The 18686-nt window shown below is 42.7% G+C and overlaps 1 protein-coding gene across 15 annotated transcripts in view; it reads right to left on the bottom strand.

The window, feature by feature from the left end:
- LOC134344192 (calcium/calmodulin-dependent protein kinase type II delta chain) overlaps positions 1–18686 on the bottom strand; it is a 586032-nt gene that overhangs the window by 270758 nt on the left and 296588 nt on the right. For 8 of the 15 annotated variants that reach the window (XM_063043590.1, XM_063043583.1, XM_063043587.1 and 5 more), the window contains exon 6: positions 8595–8667. In XM_063043590.1, the coding sequence (XP_062899660.1) occupies positions 8595–8667 (73 nt within the window). Of the gene's footprint in view, positions 1–8594; positions 8668–9558; positions 9632–18686 lie in introns of all 15 variants that reach the window. The other 7 variants (XM_063043584.1, XM_063043588.1, XM_063043586.1 and 4 more) reach the window with 1 other exon arrangement.

Below are 18686 nucleotides of genomic sequence, written 5' to 3'. Positions count from 1 at the left end.
GGTTTGCTCCCAGGTGGATACGACTACAGGTGGTGCTTTTGAAAAGTTATACTGGTGTGTGTGTACTGATAAATCACAATAGTGCAAACAACCATGTTGCCTGGTTCGATGCACCCCACTGTCTTAATGTTTGGCTCTTGCATATACAGTCTCTTTAGTCCGTGGAGTAGCCTGTGCTTTTAACTTCAATTTACTGCTAGCAACTTACAAAAAAAAAGGCTAATTGCAAGCTTCCTGAACTTATTTACATTTACAATAATAACTGAAGGCAGGTTTTTGTTTGAATTAGTATCTGCTATATTCACATAACTCCAGAATGCTCTTTAACAGTAAAATAGACCTTCCACTGCTAGGAGAACCCCCAAAATAAAAAGACCAGGGGAAAAAAGGAGGAGAAAGCTAACGTGGGAATATTACCATCTCTCACACAGAGATATGAAAGAAAAATTTGATCTTTCTAAATTGACAGGAAATGGTTATTTGCAAGGGCAGTTGGTGCATATGGCTGTCAAATAGAAAAACTGATATTTTACAACTTTAGTAATTTCTGATTCTGTCCTCTCAAGAATTCAGTTTTTGTTTCATAAATCAGAGTTTTAAGTTAATTAACAAAGAAAATAGAGTAACCTGTGCACCAACCTAAAAATTACACAAATGTTAAAAAATATGAAAATTGGTGGAAGCTAATCACGAATGAGTGTACAATAGCACAACATAAGGGTTTTAAACAGTGGATGCACATCACTGACACTAGTTTGGTTGTTTAGCAGCTAAATTAATGCAAATTGAATATCTCATGCTGAAGAGTCAAGTACCTACAGACATACATGATACATTGCATAGCTCCTTTGTTTACAATTATTTAATTTAGTTTAGAGGAATTATCAGAAAGATGCACTACTTTTCCGAACTATTTCTTCCTTATCCAAATTTAAGAAAGCTCCTTAGTGCATAATCTCATTGAAACGTCAATTAGATTTGAACTAAATATGTGATACATAGATTGTTAAATATATTTGCATTGTCTCACTAATAGCTGAGGTGTGAAAGAAGCAAACAGTTTAGATCAATGACTCAAATATATAATGCTACATTGTTTTGAACTTTGAACCTGAGATTACATTTATCTGCACCTATTAATTTTTTAAAAATATGTAGCAAATTTTAACATTTAGAAACATAGAAACATAGAAAATAGGTGCAGGAGTAGGCCATTCGGCCCTTCGAGCCTGCACCGCCATTCAGTATGATCATGGCTGATCATCCAACTCAGATCCCTGCACCAGCCTTCCCTCCATACCCCCTGATCCCTTTAGCCACAAAGGCCATATCTAACTCCCTCTTAAATATAGCCAATGAACTGGCCTCAACTGTTTCCTGTGGCAGAGAATTCCACAGATTCACCGCTCTCTGTGTGAAGAAGTTTTTCCTAATCTCGGTCCTAAAAGGCCTCCACTTTATCCTCAAACTGTGACGGCTCGTTCTGGACTTCCCCAACATCGGGAACAATCTTCCAGCATCGAGCCTGTCCAATCCCTTTAGGATTTTATACGTTTCAATCAGATCCCCCCTCAATCTTCTAAATTCCAACGAGTATAAGCATAGTTCATCCAACCTTTCATCATATGAAAGTCCTGCCATCCCAGGAATCAATCTGGTGAACCTTCTTTGTACTCCCTCTATGGCAAGGATGTCTTTCCTCAGATTAGGGGACCAAAACTGCACACAATACTCCAGGTGTGGTCTCACCAAGGCCTTGTACAACTGCAGTAGAACCTCCCTGCTCCTGTACTCGAATCCTCTTGCTATAAATGCCAGCATACCATTCGCCTTTTCACCGCCTGCTGTACCTGCATGCCCACTTTCAATGACTGGTGTATAATGACACCCAGGTCTCGTTGCACCTCCCCTTTTCCTAATCGGCCACCATTCAGATAATAATCTGTTTTCCTGTTTTTGCCACCAAAGTGGATAACTTCACATTTATCCACATTAAATTGCATCTGCTATGAATTTGCCCACTCACCTAACCTATCCAAGTCACCCTGCATCCTCTTAGCATCCTCCTCACAGCTAACACTGCCGCCCAGCTTCATGTCATCCGCAAACTTGGAGATGCTGCATTTAATTCCCTCATCCAAGTCATTAACATATATTGTAAACAACTGGGGTCCCAGCACTGAGCCTTGCAGTACCCCACTAGTCACTGCCGGCCATTCTGAAAAGGTCCCGTTTATTCCCACTCTTTGCTTCCTGTCTGCCAACCAATTGTCTATCCACATCAATACCTTACCCCCAATACTGTGTGCTTTAAGTTTGCACACTAATCTCCTGTGTGGGACCTTGTCAAAAGCCTTTTGAAAATCCAAATATACCACATCCACTGGTTCTCCCCTATCCACTCTACTAGTTACATCCTCAAAAAATTCTGTGAGATTCATCAGACATGATTTTCCTTTCACAAATCTATGCTGACTTTGTCCGATGATTTCACCGCTTTCCAAATGTGCTGTTATCACATCTTTGATAACTGACTCTAGCAGTTTCCCCACCACCGATGTTAGGCTAACTGGTCTATAATTCCCTGGTTTCTCTCTCCCTCCTTTTTTAAAAAGTGGGGTTATATTAGCCACCCTCCAATCCTCAGGAACCAGTCCAGAATCTAAAGAGTTTTGAAAAATTATCACTAATGCATCCACTATTTCTTGGGCTACTTCCTTAAGCACTCTGGGATGCAGACCATCTGGCCCTGGGGATTTATCTGCCTTCAATCCCTTCAATTTACCTAACACCATTTCCCTACTAACATGTATTTCACTCAGTTCCTCCATCTCACTGGACCCTCTGTCCCTTACTATTTCTGGAAGATTATTTATGTCCTCCTTAGTGAAGACAGAACCAAAGTAATTATTCAGTTGGTCTGCCATGTCCTTGCTCCCCATTATCAATTCACCTGTTTCTGTCTGTAGGGGACCTACATTTGTCTTAACCAATCTTTTTCTTTTCACATATCTATAAAAGCTTTTACAGTCAATTTTTATGTTCCCTGCCAGTTTTCTCTCATAATCTTTTTTCCCCTTCCTAATTAAGCCCTTTGTCCTCCTCTGCTGAACTCTGAATTTCTCCCAGTCCTCAGGTGAGCCACTTTTTCTGGGTAATTTGTATGCTTCTTCTTTGGAATTGATACTATCCCTAATTTCCCTTGTCAGCCACGGGTGCACTACCTTCTTTTGCCAAACTGGGATGAACAATTGTTGTAGTTCATCCATGCAATCTTTAAATGCTTGCCATTGCATATCCACCGTCAACCCTTTAAGTGTCATTTCCCAGTCTATCTTAGCTAATTCACGTCTCATACCTTCAAAGTTACCCTTCTTTAAGTTCAGAACCTTTGTTTCTGAATTAACTATGTCACTCTCCATCTTAATGAAGAATTCCACCATATTATGGTCACCCAAGGGGCCTCTCACAACAATATCGCTAATTAACCTTTCCTCATTACTCAATACCCAGTCTAGAATAGCCTGCTGTCTAGTTGGTTCCTCGACATGTTGGTTCAGAGAACCATACCGCATACATTCCAAGAAATCCTCTTCCTCAGCACCCTTACCAATTTGGTTCACCCAATCTACATGTAGATTGAAGTCACCCAGTATAACTGCTGTTCCTTTATTGCACACATTTCTAATTTCCTATTTAATACCATCCCCAACCTCACTACTACTGTTAGGTGGCCTGTACACAACTCCCACCAGCGTTTTCTACCCCTTAGTGTTATGCAGCTCTACCCATATCGATCCCACATCCTCCCGGCTTATGTCCTTCATTTCTATTGCGTTAATCTCCTCTCTAACCAGCAACGCCACCCCACCTCCTTTTCGTTCATGTCTATCCCTCCTGAATATTGAATATCCCTGAATGTTGAGCTCCCATCCTTGGTCACCCTGGAGCCATGTCTCTGTGATCCCAACTATATCATATTCATTAATAACAATCTGCACTTGTAATTCATCCACCTTGTTACGAATGCTCCTTGCATTGACACACAAAGCCTTCAGGCACGCTTTTACATCTCTCTTAGGCCTTATACAATAATGTTGAAAAGTGGCCCTTTCTGATGCTTGCCCTGGATTTGTCGGCCTGCCACTTTTACTTTTCACCTTACTACTTTTTGCTTCTACCCTCATTTTACACTCCTCTGTCTCTCTGCACTGGTTCCCATCCCCCTGTTGTGAACTAACCTCCTCTCGCCTAGCCTCTTTAATTTGATTCCCACACCCCAACCATTCTAGTTTAAAGTCACCTCAGTAGCCCTCGCTAATCTCCCTGCCAGGATATTGGTCCCCCTAGGATTCAAGTGTAACCCGTCCTTTTTGTACAGGTCACGCCTGCGCCAAAAGAGGTCCCAATGATCCAAAAACTTGACTCCCCGCCCCCTGCTCCAATCCTTCAGCCACGCATTTATCCTCCACCTCATTGTGTTCCTACTCTCACTGTCGCGTGGCACAGGCAGTAATCCCGAGATTACTACCTTTGCAGTCCTTTTTCTCAACTCCCTTCCTAGCTCCCTATATTCTCCTTATTTATTTATACATTGTCCCACTGTATTTCTGGGATAATCTCAAACAAAAATTTTCTACTCAAAAACATAGTGCTATCGCCCTGCATACCCTTACCAGAGTTATCCAGGCTTCTCTTAAACGTTGAAATCGAGCTTGCGTGCACCACTTGTGCTGGCAGCTCATTCCAGACTCTCACCACCCTCTGAATGAAGAAGTTATGATATATTTGAATGCTAAATGATGTGCCTGCTTTCAGGAAAGATTTTATCCATTAAACGAGCTTTGGACGGGGTGGATTATAAGGAGAGAAAGATTAGGCTGTATTAGTTTTCTGTGGAGTGAAGAGGGCTCAAAGGTGAGATAATGGAAGTATATTTTTTAGGAAGGTACTTGGGAAGCTGAAAGGTCTGAAGTTAGAGAAGACACTACACAGATTACACTCCAGGGTTCTGAAAGAGGTGGCTGTAGAGATTGGGGGGACGTTAGCAGTGATCTTTCAAGAATCATTAGATTCTGGAATGGTTCTGGAAGGCTGAAAAATTGCAGATATCACTCCAGTCTTTAAGAAAATTGTGTGACATAAGAAAGGAATTCTTTGAGGAAACAAAAGATAGGATAGACAAAAGTGAGTCAGTGCATGTTATTTTCTTGGATTTTCAGAAGGCTTTTGTCAAGGTTCCCAACATGGGGCTGCCCATGGTATTAGCATAAAGATACTAACATGGATAGAGGATTGACTGAATGGTAGGAGGCAAAGAGTGGGAATGAAGGGGACCTCTTCTAGTTGGCTGCCATTGACTGGTGGGTGTTCTGTAGGGATCATGGTTGGGACTGTTTCATTTCAAGTTTTCACGTTATATGTCAATGACATGGATGATAGAATTACAAATAAGAGAAAATCTGCAGTGGTTGGAAACCCAAGCAGCACACACAAAATGCTGGAGGAACTCAGCAGGCCAGGCAGCATCTATGGAAGAAAGAGCAGTCGACATTTCGGGCCGAGACCCTTCGGCAGGACTGGAGGAAAAAAGAGTAGTGCAAGACACCTACACTCCGTCTGCCAGAAGAAGCAGGATCTCCCAGTGGCCACCCATTCCCATTCCCATTCCAACACGTCAGTCCATGGCCTCCTCCACTGTCACGATGAGGCCTCATTCAACCTTATATTCTGTTTGGGTAGACTCCAACCTGAGGGCATGAACGTCGATTTCTCAAACTTCTGGTACTGGCCCCCCCCCCCAACCATTCCCCATCCCATTTTGCCTCTCTCACCTCACCTCCTTGCCTGCCCATCACCTCCTTCTGGTGCTCCTCCCCGCCTTTTCTTTCTTCCACAGCCTTCTCTTCTCTTCTATCAGACTCCCCCTTCTCCAGCCCTGCATCTCTTTCACAATCAACTTCCCAGTTCTTTACCTGATCCCTCCACCTCACAGTTTCACTTATCACCTTGTGTTACTCTCTCCCCTCCCCTACCTTTGAAATCTACTTCTCTTTTTTTTATCTCTAGTCCTGCTGAAGGGTCTCGGCCTGAAACGTCAACCATACATTTTCCATAGATGCTGCCTGGCCTGCTGAGTTCCTCCAGCATTTTGTGTGTGCTGCTTGGATGATGGAATTGATGGCTTTGTGGCCAGATTTACAAATGATACAAAGATATGTGGAGGGGCAAGTAGTGTTGAGGAAGCAGGGAATCTGCTGAAGGCAAGTTAGGAGAATGGACAAAGAAGTGGCAGATGGAATACAGTCTAGGGAAGTATATGATCATGCAGTTTGGTAGAAAGAATAAAGGCATAGATTATTTACTAAATTCAGAAATCAGAGCTATAACGGAACTTAGGAATCCTTGCAGAATCCCCTAAAGGTTAACTTGCAAGTTGAGTTGGTGGTGAGGAAGGCAAATGCAATGGGAGCACTCATTTGAGAGGACTAGAATATGAAAGGAAGGATGAATTACTGAACCTTATTAAACATTGGTCGGACCACACTTAAGTATGGTGAGCAATATTTGGCCCCTTATCTAAGAAAGGATGTGCTGGCATTGGAGAGACACCAGAGGAGGATCATGAGAATGATCCAGGAATGAAAGGGTTAATGTATAAGGAGAATTTGAAGGCCTGTACTCACTGGGGTTGGAAGAACACAGGGGAATCTCATTGAAGCCTATTCAATATTGAATAGCCTCGACAAAGTGAATGTGCAGAGAATGTTTCCTATAGTGGGTGAGACTAGGACCAAAGGGTACAGCCTCAGAATACTAGGATGTCCCTTTAAAACACAGATAATGAGGAAAATTCTTTAGTCAGAGGGTGGTGAATCTGTGGACTTCATTGGCTGTGGAAGCCAAGTCATTGGGTATATTTAGAGTGGTGGTTGATTTGCAAGGTTATGGGATAAAGCAGGAGAGTAGGGATGAGAGGGATAATAAATCAGCCATGATGGACCAGAAGAGCAGACTCGATGGGCTGAATGGCCTGATTCTGGTTTATTGTCTGACATAAAATAATAAGAGACATGGGCAAGGTAGATAGCCTTGGTCCACCTCCCATGGTATGGATGTTTAAAACTAGACATTAGAAGTTAAAGATGGGAAATAGGAGAATGAAAGGCAATCTGAGAAGTAAAGTTTTCACTTAAAGGGTGTTGGATATCTGGCATGAGCAGTCGGAAGAGGGGTGGTGGAGGAAAGATTGGGACAATGCGTGCAATTAGAATTAGTATGGATAGGCATGATGGTTGGCATAGATATGATGGGCCAAAGGGCCTGTTGTGATGCTGTACAACTCTATATCTCTCTGTTAAACAAATTACAAACTGTGCAGAAGTTTAATGCTGATTACATAATTTCAAACTTGTTGAAGTTAATTCATAGTGAGATTTTGTTTAAGCAAATCTTTTTTATAGACCTATTCTATCTTGTGATATTCATGCATATTAATTTTTAAAGATGAAACACTAAAACGACATACTGGACAGATACTTGGAAAAGGTGTATCGGGAGAGGACCCAAGTGAAGGTAAATGAGATTAGTGTCGATAGGAATGATCAGCGTGAATGAAGTAGGTGAGAGGGCAGGTTTCTGATGCCAATAAATGTCAATCTGTTTGCTTATTCACATTAACAGAGTCAAAGAACATTTGTGTGTTCCCTTGTTTTCCATCGGCATGAACGTTGAAATAACCCTTCACAATAAACTCATAATAGAATTAAAAGTACAAATTTTATACATGTAAATATAACTTTTATTAGAACAACTGCCACAAGATGTGCGTAAATACTATTGGAAATAAACGCAAAATTGTCAGCATTTCCCAACAAATTCCATCCCATTCAAATTCTAGGAGCAGAAGGACACATAACTTAAGTGACTTTGACCCAAACACAAAGGGTAAATATATACCTTTGGCAAGTAAATTGATTTTTGAGGTATTAAGAAGGTTCCAACTTCTATCACCCATCGCTGGGTACAGTAAAAAGTCCAGAGTACAAAAGAATGCTCCTGTGTCTTCTAGCTAAATATATACAGACTAAATCTGATGTGTTTCACTCATACCTTTAGATTTGCAATAAAATGCCAAATGAGCAGTTTCAAGCTAAGATGGTTTGCCTTAAGGGGAAGAAGACTTCAGTCAGTTCCCAACAAAATAAGTGTAATTTCTTAACTGATAATTTATCCCTACAGCCACACACTAATTGGTTCAGGCAAGAGAGGCAAGCACACAGAATGGTACTCACTTCACCATTCAAAGCAACAACTGTTGCAGAGATATTCCAGCATTACCTTCTAGGCAACAGTGAGTACCTTCTAACCAAGACCAAGAAGGGAGAATCAGGATTACTCAGTTATATTTTTTTCAATAATTAAATGATTTGCTGTGGGAAATGACATCCAGTAAGAGACTGGTTTTCTGGTGAGCTATGGCCCTCTTGTACTTTTAGTAAGTATGCAAATTGGATGGAGCTTTGCTTCTACTTCATGAATGACTGGAGAACCAGTCGAACTGTCCAACTTATCATCTTGTTCAAACCACTCACCTTCAGGTCTCGATGGACCACACCCATCTGATGGCAGTGTAGCACAGCTTCCAGGATCTGCTGAATGCAATGACTGCATGCAAACACCAGGGGTGTGTGTTAGTTTCAAGCTGACACTCACTCTCTGTGTACTGCTGGAGAGACTGGCTTCATGGTTAATAGCAAACAACTGGTATTTTTACAAGTCATCCTGAATGGATCTAAACACACGTGCTCCAGCAGAATAACCATCGGCTTATTAATTGAGAGTTCTAGGCTTCCTTTCATTTGCTTTAACTCTGTTTGCAGCACACTTGAAACTACTGGCTAGACACTCAATTGTAACAATAACATGGCAATTAGCAATTGGGAAAACAGTCACAGAGAACTTCTTCAGCAATTTATAAATTTATCTAATTCAACATAATTATAAGCATAATACCATACTTGGAAAGCAAGTGCTTTCCAAAGAAACATTACCCTCAATCAGTTTGCATTTTTCATTAAGTGTTACAAACACAGTAATCAGCATTCAGTTTCTAATTTAGGTTGAAATGAGTGTTGCCAATTTTATAATTCCTCATTTTCACTCTTTGCCTATACATATTCCAATGAAGTAACGTGTGACCAGTTGTGTAAATACTTGCTATCACAGCCTGTCTCAGAACAGAAGTGGTGTTTCTTTCACACACAGCAATGCATCATAAGCAAAGTTTTTCCAATAAGTATTCCAATATATTTTGAATTTTTAACCATAGAAGTTCAAACCTACTTTGAAGAAATTTTGTATATCCAAAGCTTCAAAATTTAGAAGACTTCCCTGATGGCATTCAAAAGCTTTCAGCCATGATGCAGAGCAGACATGTGGAGTTGCAGGTTCGTAAGAGGCACCATGCAGATTGCATTGAGGTGAGAGAGATTTTTTCAGTTTGTTTTCCCACCCCTAACAAGGAATTCTGCTTGCAGTTCATGGGTAAATACTGACCTTCAGGTCCCTGTGAACTATGCCATTAAGGTGACAATGATTTACACTTTCTAGAATCTGCTGTATACAATGACTGTGAAGAAACAAGGGCAGAATGGAAGGGAGAAGAAATTTAAAGTACATATTCACAGCACACACATAGAAAGTACACAGTACTGAATAGAACTTCATCAATCGAAATTGAGAAAAGAATAAAAACAGTGACAGTGAGCAAAGCCACACTTATAAGTTTAAAATACAGCAACATAGTCATCAAAGAGAACAATCTCTAAAAAGCATCTGATCAGCTTGAAAGGGAAAAGAAGCTTCTATAGATAGGTAAAAACATTACAGATAATCATTTCAAATGATCCAGACAAACGAAACATAGCAACTTGCATTTACAATGTAATAAAGTCATGTCTGATCAGTTCTGTGTGTAATAAAGTAAGTGTCTGGACAAATTCTGTCACAATCTTTCCTAACTGTCAGGCCTTTGTTTAAAATATGCAAATATCCTACACCACAAAATTAGGAATAACAGTTTCATTTTATTACCAATGATCACTGAAGAAATAAAATGCATATGGAACAGGAACTAATTAAGAATGAAAAGAGGCTTTTAAAATTTCTTTTTTAGTTTTAAAAATTGAGATTAACCACCACATCTTTCCCTTTAATACAAACTGAAAGCAAAATCTTCAAAGTTGAAAGCAAACAGAACAGGGACCCTTCTGGGACCCTTACTCTTCGTGATTTTTATGAATGACCTGGATAAGGAAGTGGAGGGATGGGTTAGTAAGTTTGCAGATGACAAAAAGATTGGAGGTGTTGTGGATAGTGTGGAGGGCTATCAGAGGTTACAGCGGGACATTGATAGGATGCAAAACTGGGCTGAGAAGTGGCAGATGGAGTTCAACCCAGATAAAGCTGAAGTGGTTCATTTTGCTAGGTCAAATATGATGGCAGAATATACAAACTTTGTAGTATTAATGTAAGACTCTTGGCAGTGTGGAGGATCAGAGGGATCTTGGGGTCTGAGTCCATAGAACGTTCAAAGCAGCTGCACAGATTGACTCTATGGTTAAGAAGGCGTACGGTGTATTGACCTTCATCAATCGTGGAATTGAATTTAGGAGCCGAGAGGTAATGTTGCAGCCATATAGGACCCTGGTCAGACCCTACTTGGAGTACTGTGCTCAGTTCTGGCCGCTTCAGTACAGGAAGGATGTGGAAGCCATAGAAAGGGTGCAGAGGAGATTTACAAGGATGTTGCCTGGATTGGGGAGCATGCCTTATGAGAATAGGTTAAGTGAACTCGGCCTTTTCTCCTTGAAGCAACGGAGGATGAGAGGTGACCTGATAGAGGTGTATAAGATGATGAGAGGCATTGATCGTGTGGATAGTCAGAGGCTTTTTCCCCAGGGTGGAAATGGTTGCCACAAGAACACAGGTTTAAGGTGCTAGGGAATAGGTACAGAGGAGATGTCAGGGGTAAGTTTTTTACTCAGGGAGTGGTGTTTGTGTGGAATGGGCTGCCGGCAACGGTTGTGGAAGCGGATACGATAGGGTCTTTTAAGAGACATTTAGATAGGTACAAGGAGCTTAGTAAAATAGAGGGCTATAGGTAAGCATGGTAATTTCTAAGGTAGGGAAATGTTTGGCACAACTTTGTGGGCCAAGGGGCCTGTATTGTGCTGTAGGTTTTCTATGTTTCTAAATTTATTATCCAAGTACATTTATGTCACCAAATACAACCCTGAGATCTATTTTCTTGTGGGCATACTCAATAAATCCGCAATACAATAATAACCATCATAGAATCAATGAAAGACCGCACCAACTTGGGCATTCACCCGGTGTGCAAAAGTCAACAAATGTGCAAATACAGAAAGAAAGATATAATAATAATAATAATAATAAATAAATAAGTAATAAATATCAAGAACATGAGATGAAGAGTCCATGAAAGTGAGTCCAGAAGTTGTGGGAACAGTTCAGAGTTCGGGCAAGGAAAGTTGAGTGAAGTTATCCCCTCTTGTTCAAGAGCCTGATGGTTGAGGGGTAATAACTGTTCTTGAACCTGGTGGTGTGAGTCCTGAGGCTCCTGTACCTCCTTCCTCACGGCAGAAATGAGAAAATAGTGGGAGGTGGAGGGAGTCCCCAATGATGGATACTGCTTTCCTACATCAACACTCTCTGTAGATGTGCTCAATGGTGAGAAGGGCTTTACCCGTGACAGACTGACACTACTTTTTGTAAGATTTTCTGTTCAATGCATTGGCATTTCTGTAGCAGGCTGTGATGCAGCCAGTCAATATACTCTCCACTACACATCTATAGAAGTTTGTCAAAGTTGTAGGTGTCATGCCAAATATTTGCAAACTCCTAAGGAAGTAGAGGCACTGAAATGCTTTCTTCATAATTGCACTTACCCAAGACAGGTCTTCTGAAAAGATAACATGGAGGAACTTAAAGTTGCTGACCCTCTCTACCTTTGATTCTCTGATGAGGACTGGTTCATGGACCGCTGATTTTCTGCTCGTGAAGTCAATAACAAGCTACTTGATCTTGCTGACTTTGAGTAAAAGGTTGTTGCTGTGGCCGTACTCAGCCAGGTTTTCAATTAACTCCTCAATGCTGATTCATCACCATCTTTGATTGGGGATCACAAAAATGGTTTCATCGGCAAACTTGAATACTGCATTGGAGCTGTACATCGTCATGAGTGAACAGAGCAGTAGAGAAGCATACAGCCTTGGTGGTGCACCTGTAATAATGGAGAACGTGGCCAATCGAAACTCACAGGGGTCTGCAAGAGGAGTTATTGCGGTCAAGGTCTTGAAGCATATTGATTGGTTTTGAGGGGATGATAGTACTGAATGCCACGCTGTAGTCAATAAAAAGAGACATACAATTTGAAAATACCATCATCTAAACTGGACGAGGTACTGAAAGAATATTTAAGGTTGTTATAGCCAGGGGATAAGTTCCCACTACCTATTAAATGCTTCCAATGGTGTGCATCTCAAATAGCCTCTGACAACCAAGTCCAGCTCCTGGCCTTCATGCGTGGCCTAGATAATAAGCCAGAAGCAATCATTTCTACTGACAGAAGGGTAAAGGCAGGTTACTTATGCCTTAAAACCAGTCGTTGTGGACAGATGGGGTTTGTCAGGCATGATTTGCAGCTCATCTAGAATGAAAACTCTGATCTCAAACCTCTGCTGTCTTGTGACTATACCTGCTTATGGAAAAGGCTTTGAGAGTAAAGCCCAAGGAAAAATCCAGAACTGGAATCCCTAAGGTAGTGTTACGTCGAGTCCCACACTAACTGGCAACTGCTGCGATCCCGTTGGTGTCAAACTGTATTGGTCTCTGCCGTTCCTTTGGATTCACCAGTTGGGTGGAGAGGGGGAGCCTGCTGCCTGGGCAAAAGCTTGCTCTCTGTATACCGCCCTGACTTGTGCACCATGTAGACAGTTAAGACACAACATTCATGGTTGAAAATTGACCAACGGAGGGCCCCATGGTACTGAAAGTTCAGGAAGATTGTTGTCCTCATATGTTGTATATGTTAGCTGGAAGCTGTCATATCTGTGGAAACACTGCATCATTGGATGCATTGTCATTCAGAGATGACAGGTTTCACACTAAGAAATTCCAGCTTTCCCCTTTTTTGATCAATGGGAGCAGAACAGACTGTAGATAGTGGAATCTAGAGCAACACAGTCTGATGGAGGAACTCAGACTGTTGTTCAGAATCTGAACTATCAACAATTCCTTTCCTTCCACAGATACTGCATGGCTCGCTGAGTTCCTTCAGCAGATTGCGTGTCTCTCCTGGTAGTGTGCTTTTAAAGTATTTCACTGTTTATGGCCTTTGTTATTTCATTAAATATTTTTCTTTATGTTTGATCTCAAACCATTCTCTTAAGACTGTTCCCCTCATTCTCCACTGGTCATGGATTTCATGTCTGCATGACCCTTCAGTGATTTATTCTTTCAATGTGCCTCACTAGTTTTGATTACTACTCTGACTCGTTCTTTCCCATTGCTGTTCTAGATGATTGTTCCAGAATAATTTGATAATCTTTAATGCAATAAATGTGAACTTAGTACTAGCAGGTCTCCCGTTATCTACTGCATACCCTAAATGACCGGGTTATGTGTTGAAGCCTCATGCACAGAAAGGCTAAGGACAATCTGATAAATGGCCTTCTCTGTCTGTTTTGCTACTGTCAAAATCAGAAATGATTCTGAACTTCTTCCACATTGAAAAGCATTACAAAATTATTTTAAAAACAATTAAAATGCTTAAAATTATTTAAAATCTAAAACTAAATTGCCTTGAAACAATTACAAATAAATAAAAGTAATTCGAAAGATTAACTAATTTCAAAAAAATTTAAATAAATGTACATTAATAAGAAGTCTCTCCCATTTCAACTGAATAGAGACACTGTTCCCATGCTATATCAGTGCAGTTGGGAAAATGGTGACAGATAGGTGTCAGCACATTCAGAAGTTTGAAGCCATGTGCACTTAAATGGGAAATTGAATATGCTGGCACTTAGAAGAAAACACCAGCTGGTTGGAGAAGGAAACAAGAACTAACACAAATCTACAAAAATCAAGTAGAAATATGAATTCACTGAAAGGACATCCACTTTCAAATCTAGAATCTGTGTATAATGTCATTCCTTCACCCTGCCTACTGATAAAAATACAGGACAAAACAGGAACTGCTGGATCCCTTCAGCAGATCAGGTCACGTCTGTGGGACAAGAAACAGTGGTAATGTTTCTGGCCAAAGATTCTTCATTAGGCATCATGCTGATTGAATGGCTCCAAACCCAAATTCTGCTGACAGTCCAACATGTTCTGAATGAGGGCTCCTATAAAGGAAGGGCCTTCATTAACTTGACTATTGCTGAAGCTTAAAATTGGCATCACATATTGTTCAAAAGGAGAATTATATAGTAGCTGCATTCACGAAACCTATGATGGTGGTACAACAGTTCCACGATTCCTCAATTGATGGACTCGCTTTCAAAGGCTCTGCAGCTCACTTTCTCAATATTACTTATTTATTATTATTTGATTTGTTTTTTTTTGTATTTACAGTTTGCCTTTTGCACATTGATTGTCTGTCTTTGTAGTATTTTAAAAAATTGATTCTATTGTATTTCTTTGTATCTCCAGCAAATGCCCTCAAGAAAATGCCTCAACAACATCGTTGTAAATTTTCTTTTTATGCTTCAAAGAAGGACGGAGATGTGGGGGGGGGGGCGGCGGGGCAGTAATCTCACTTCAGTCCCTCTATCTGACTTGCCCTGGCACTGGAATATATTTTTCCCTTTCCTTTTTGTCCACTCTCACATCCCACCACCAATCCCTTATCAACCTTTTCTTTCCTCTTTCTTACACAAAATGCTGGAAGAACTCAGTAGGCCAGCCAGCATCTATGGAAAAGAGTACAGTCGATGTTTAAGGCCGAGAATTCCCAGCGTCTGCAGATTTTCTCTGTTTGTGATTGAACTCTCCTCTTGTTCTCTCTTCTCTCCCTAGTTTTAGAGATCAAGCAAGTGACGTTTGAGACAACATGGCAGCCCCAAATGATACTGCAACCCAGTCGGGAAAGACTCCTAAAACGAGCTATACCTTGCACTACACATTAAAGTTGCTGGTGAACGCAGCAGGCCAGGCAGCATCTCTAGGAAGAAGTACTGTCGACGTTTCAGGCCGAGACCCTTCGTCAGGACTAACTGAAGGAAGAGTGAGTAAGAGATTTGAAAGTTGGAGGGGAAGGGGGAGATCCAAAATGATAGGAGAAGACAGGAGGGGGAGGGATGGAGCCAAGAGCTGGACAGGTGATTGGCAAAAGGGATACGAGAGGATCATGGGACAGGAGGTCCGGGAAGAAAGATAAGGGGTGGGGGAACCCAGAGGATGGGCGAGGGGTATATTCAGAGGGACAGAGGGAGAAAAAGGAGAGTGAGAGAAAAAATGTGTGTATAAAAATAAGTAACAGATGGGGCATTAGCGGAAGTTAGAGAAGTCGATGTTCATGCCATCAGGTTACTCTGCAATCCCATCTCCTTCAGATCCCATCGTCAGCTCCTGGGTCCTCAGAGGCTCCATCTTCCTCTCACCCCAATCCTCCCCTCTCCATTGACACCCCCAACCTCCCCTCTCCCCCCTCTGATCCCAGCTCTCATCCGTGCCGGGTCTTTACCTCAGTAAGGGCCTCACCTTTGTCCCCCTTCGCCCACACCTCAGCGAGTTCCGCATTCGCCATGATGCGGAACTCTTCTTCCACCGTCTCCGTCTCTGAGCCTACTTCTTCGGCAAGGACTCTTCCACCCCCACCGATGACTCCTTCTCCCGTCTTCAACCCTCCTCTTCTTCATGGACACCCCGCTCTAGTCTTCTGCCTGCTCTGGATCTCTTTATCGCTAACTGCCGACGGGACATCAACCGTCTCGACTTCACTGCACCTTGTCCCCATTCCAACCTCACTCCTTCGGAACGCTCTGCTCTCCACTCCCTCCGCACTAATCCTAACCTTATTATTAAACCCGCCGATAAGGGGGGTGCTGTTGTAGTCTGGCGTACTGACCTCTACCTTGCCGAGGCACAGCGACAACTCGCGGATACCTCCTCTTATTTACCCCTCGATTGTGACCCCACTAAGGAGGACCAGGCCATTGTCTCCCACACCATCACCGACTTTATCCGCTCAGGGGATCTCCCATCCACTGCTACCAACCTTATACTTCCCACACCTCGCACTTCCCGTTTCTACCTCCTACCCAAGATCCACAAACCTGCCTGTCCTGGCCGACCTATTGTCTCAGCTTGCTCCTGCCCCACCGAACTCATTTCTGCATACCTCGATACGGTTTTATCCCCCCTTGTTCAATCCCTTCCTACCTATATTCGTGACACTTCTCACGCGCTTAAACTTTTCGATGATTTTAAGTTCCCTGGCCCCCACCGCTTTATTTTCACCATGGATGTCCAGTCCCTATATATTTCCATCCCCCATCAGGAAGGTCTCAAAGCTCTACGCTTCTTTTTGGATTCCAGACCTAATCAGTTCCCCTCTACCACCACTCTGCTCCGCCTAGCGGAATTAGTCCTTACTCTTAATAATTTCTCCTTTGGCTCCTCCCACTTCCTCCAAACTAAAGGTGTAGCTATGGGCACCCGTATGGGTCCTAGCTATGCCTGCCTTTTTGTTGGCTTTGTGGAACAATCTATGTTCCGTGCCTATTCTGGTATCTGTCCCCCACTTTTCCTTCGCTACATCGACGACTGCATTGGCGCTGCTTCCTGCACGCATGCAGAGCTCATTGACTTTACTAACTTTTCCTCCAACTTTCACCCTGCCCTCAAGTTTACCTGGTCCATTTCCGACACCTCCCTCCCCTTTCTAGATCTTTCTGTCTCTGTCTCTGGAGACAGCTTATCCACTGATGTCTACTATAAGCCTACTGACTCTCACAGCTATCTGGACTATTCCTCTTCTCACCCTGTCTCTTGCAAAAATGCCATCCCCTTCTCGCAATTCCTCCGTCTCCGCCGCATCTGCTCTCAGGATGAGGCTTTTCATTCTAGAATGAGGGAGATGTCCTCCTTTTTTAAAGAAAGGGGCTTCCCTTCCTCCACTATCAACTCTGCTCTTAAACGCATCTCCCCCATTTTACGTACATCTGCTCTCACTCCATCCTCCCGCCACCCCACTAGGAATAGGGTTCCCCTGGTCCTCACCTACCACCCCACCAGCCTCCGGGTCCAACATATTATTCTCCGTAACTTCCGCCACCTCCAACAGGATCCCACCACTAAGCACATCTTTCCCTCCCTCCCCTTTGCTTTCCGCAGGGATCGCTCCCTACGCGACTCCCTTGTCCATTCGTTCCCCCCATCCCTCCCCACTGATCTCCCTCCTGGCAATTATCCGTGTTAGCGGAACAAGTGCTACACATGCCCTTACACTTCCTCCCTTACCACCATTCAGGGCCCCAAACAGTCCTTCCAAGTGAGGCGACACTTCACCTGTGAGTCGGCTGGGGTGATATACTGCGTCCGGTGCTCCCGATGTGGCCTTTTACATATTGGCGAGACCCAACGCAGACTAGGAGACCGCTTTGCTGAACACCTACGCTGTGTCCGCCAGAGAAAGCAGGATCTCCCAGTGGCCACACATTTTAATTCCACATCCCATTCCCATTCTGACATGTCTATCCACGGCCTCCTCTACTGTAAATATGAAGCCACACTCAGGTTGGAGGAACAACACCTTATATTCCATCTGGGTAGCCTCCAACCTGATAGCATGAACATCGACTTCTCTAACTTCCGCTAATGCCCCACCTCCCCCTCGAACCCCATCTGTTACTTATTTTTATACACACATTCTTTCTCTCATTCTCCTTTTTCTCCCTCTGTCCCTCTGAATATCCCCCTTGCCCATCCTCTGGGTTCCCCCCTCCCCCGTTGTCTTTCTTCCCGGACCTCCTGTCCCATGATCCTCACATATAATTTTTGCCAATCACCTGTCCAGCTCTTGGCTCCATCCCTCCCCCTCCTGTCTTCTCCTATCATTTTGGATCTCCCCCTCCCCCTCCAACTTTCAAATCTCTTACTCACTCTTCCTTCAGTTAGTCCTGACGAAGGGTCTCGGCCTGAAACGTCGACAGTATCTCTTCCTAGAGATGCTGCCTGGCCTGCTGCGTTCACCAGCAACATTGATGTGTGTTGCTTGAATTTCCAGCATCTGCAGAATTCCTGTTGTATACATTGTACTAGCCTGATAAGAGCATCACAATAGCCCCAAATTCATCTATTAATGCTAATCACAGGATGTGAACATTTAACTAATCCTCCAAACATTTCTTCTAATCCTTTCTTCTTTCAGAAGCAGATTCAGAGTGCGTACATTACTACAAATCATGTTACTACAGATAACCTGGGACAAGTTTCTACCCAGAGTGTGCAAAGCCATGCGTGAGTAACCCTTCAGTAAAGGAAATAATGGGATTTAAGTGAAACAAATTTATAACCGTATAACAATTACAGCATGGAAACAGGCCATCTCAGCCCTTCTAGTCCGTGTTGAATGCTTACTCTCACCTAGTCCC

This window comes from Mobula hypostoma, chromosome 3 (genome assembly GCF_963921235.1).
Source record: "Mobula hypostoma chromosome 3, sMobHyp1.1, whole genome shotgun sequence".
Taxonomy (NCBI): Eukaryota; Metazoa; Chordata; class Chondrichthyes; order Myliobatiformes; family Myliobatidae; genus Mobula; species Mobula hypostoma.
This window is presented reverse-complemented; position numbering and strand designations above follow the sequence as displayed.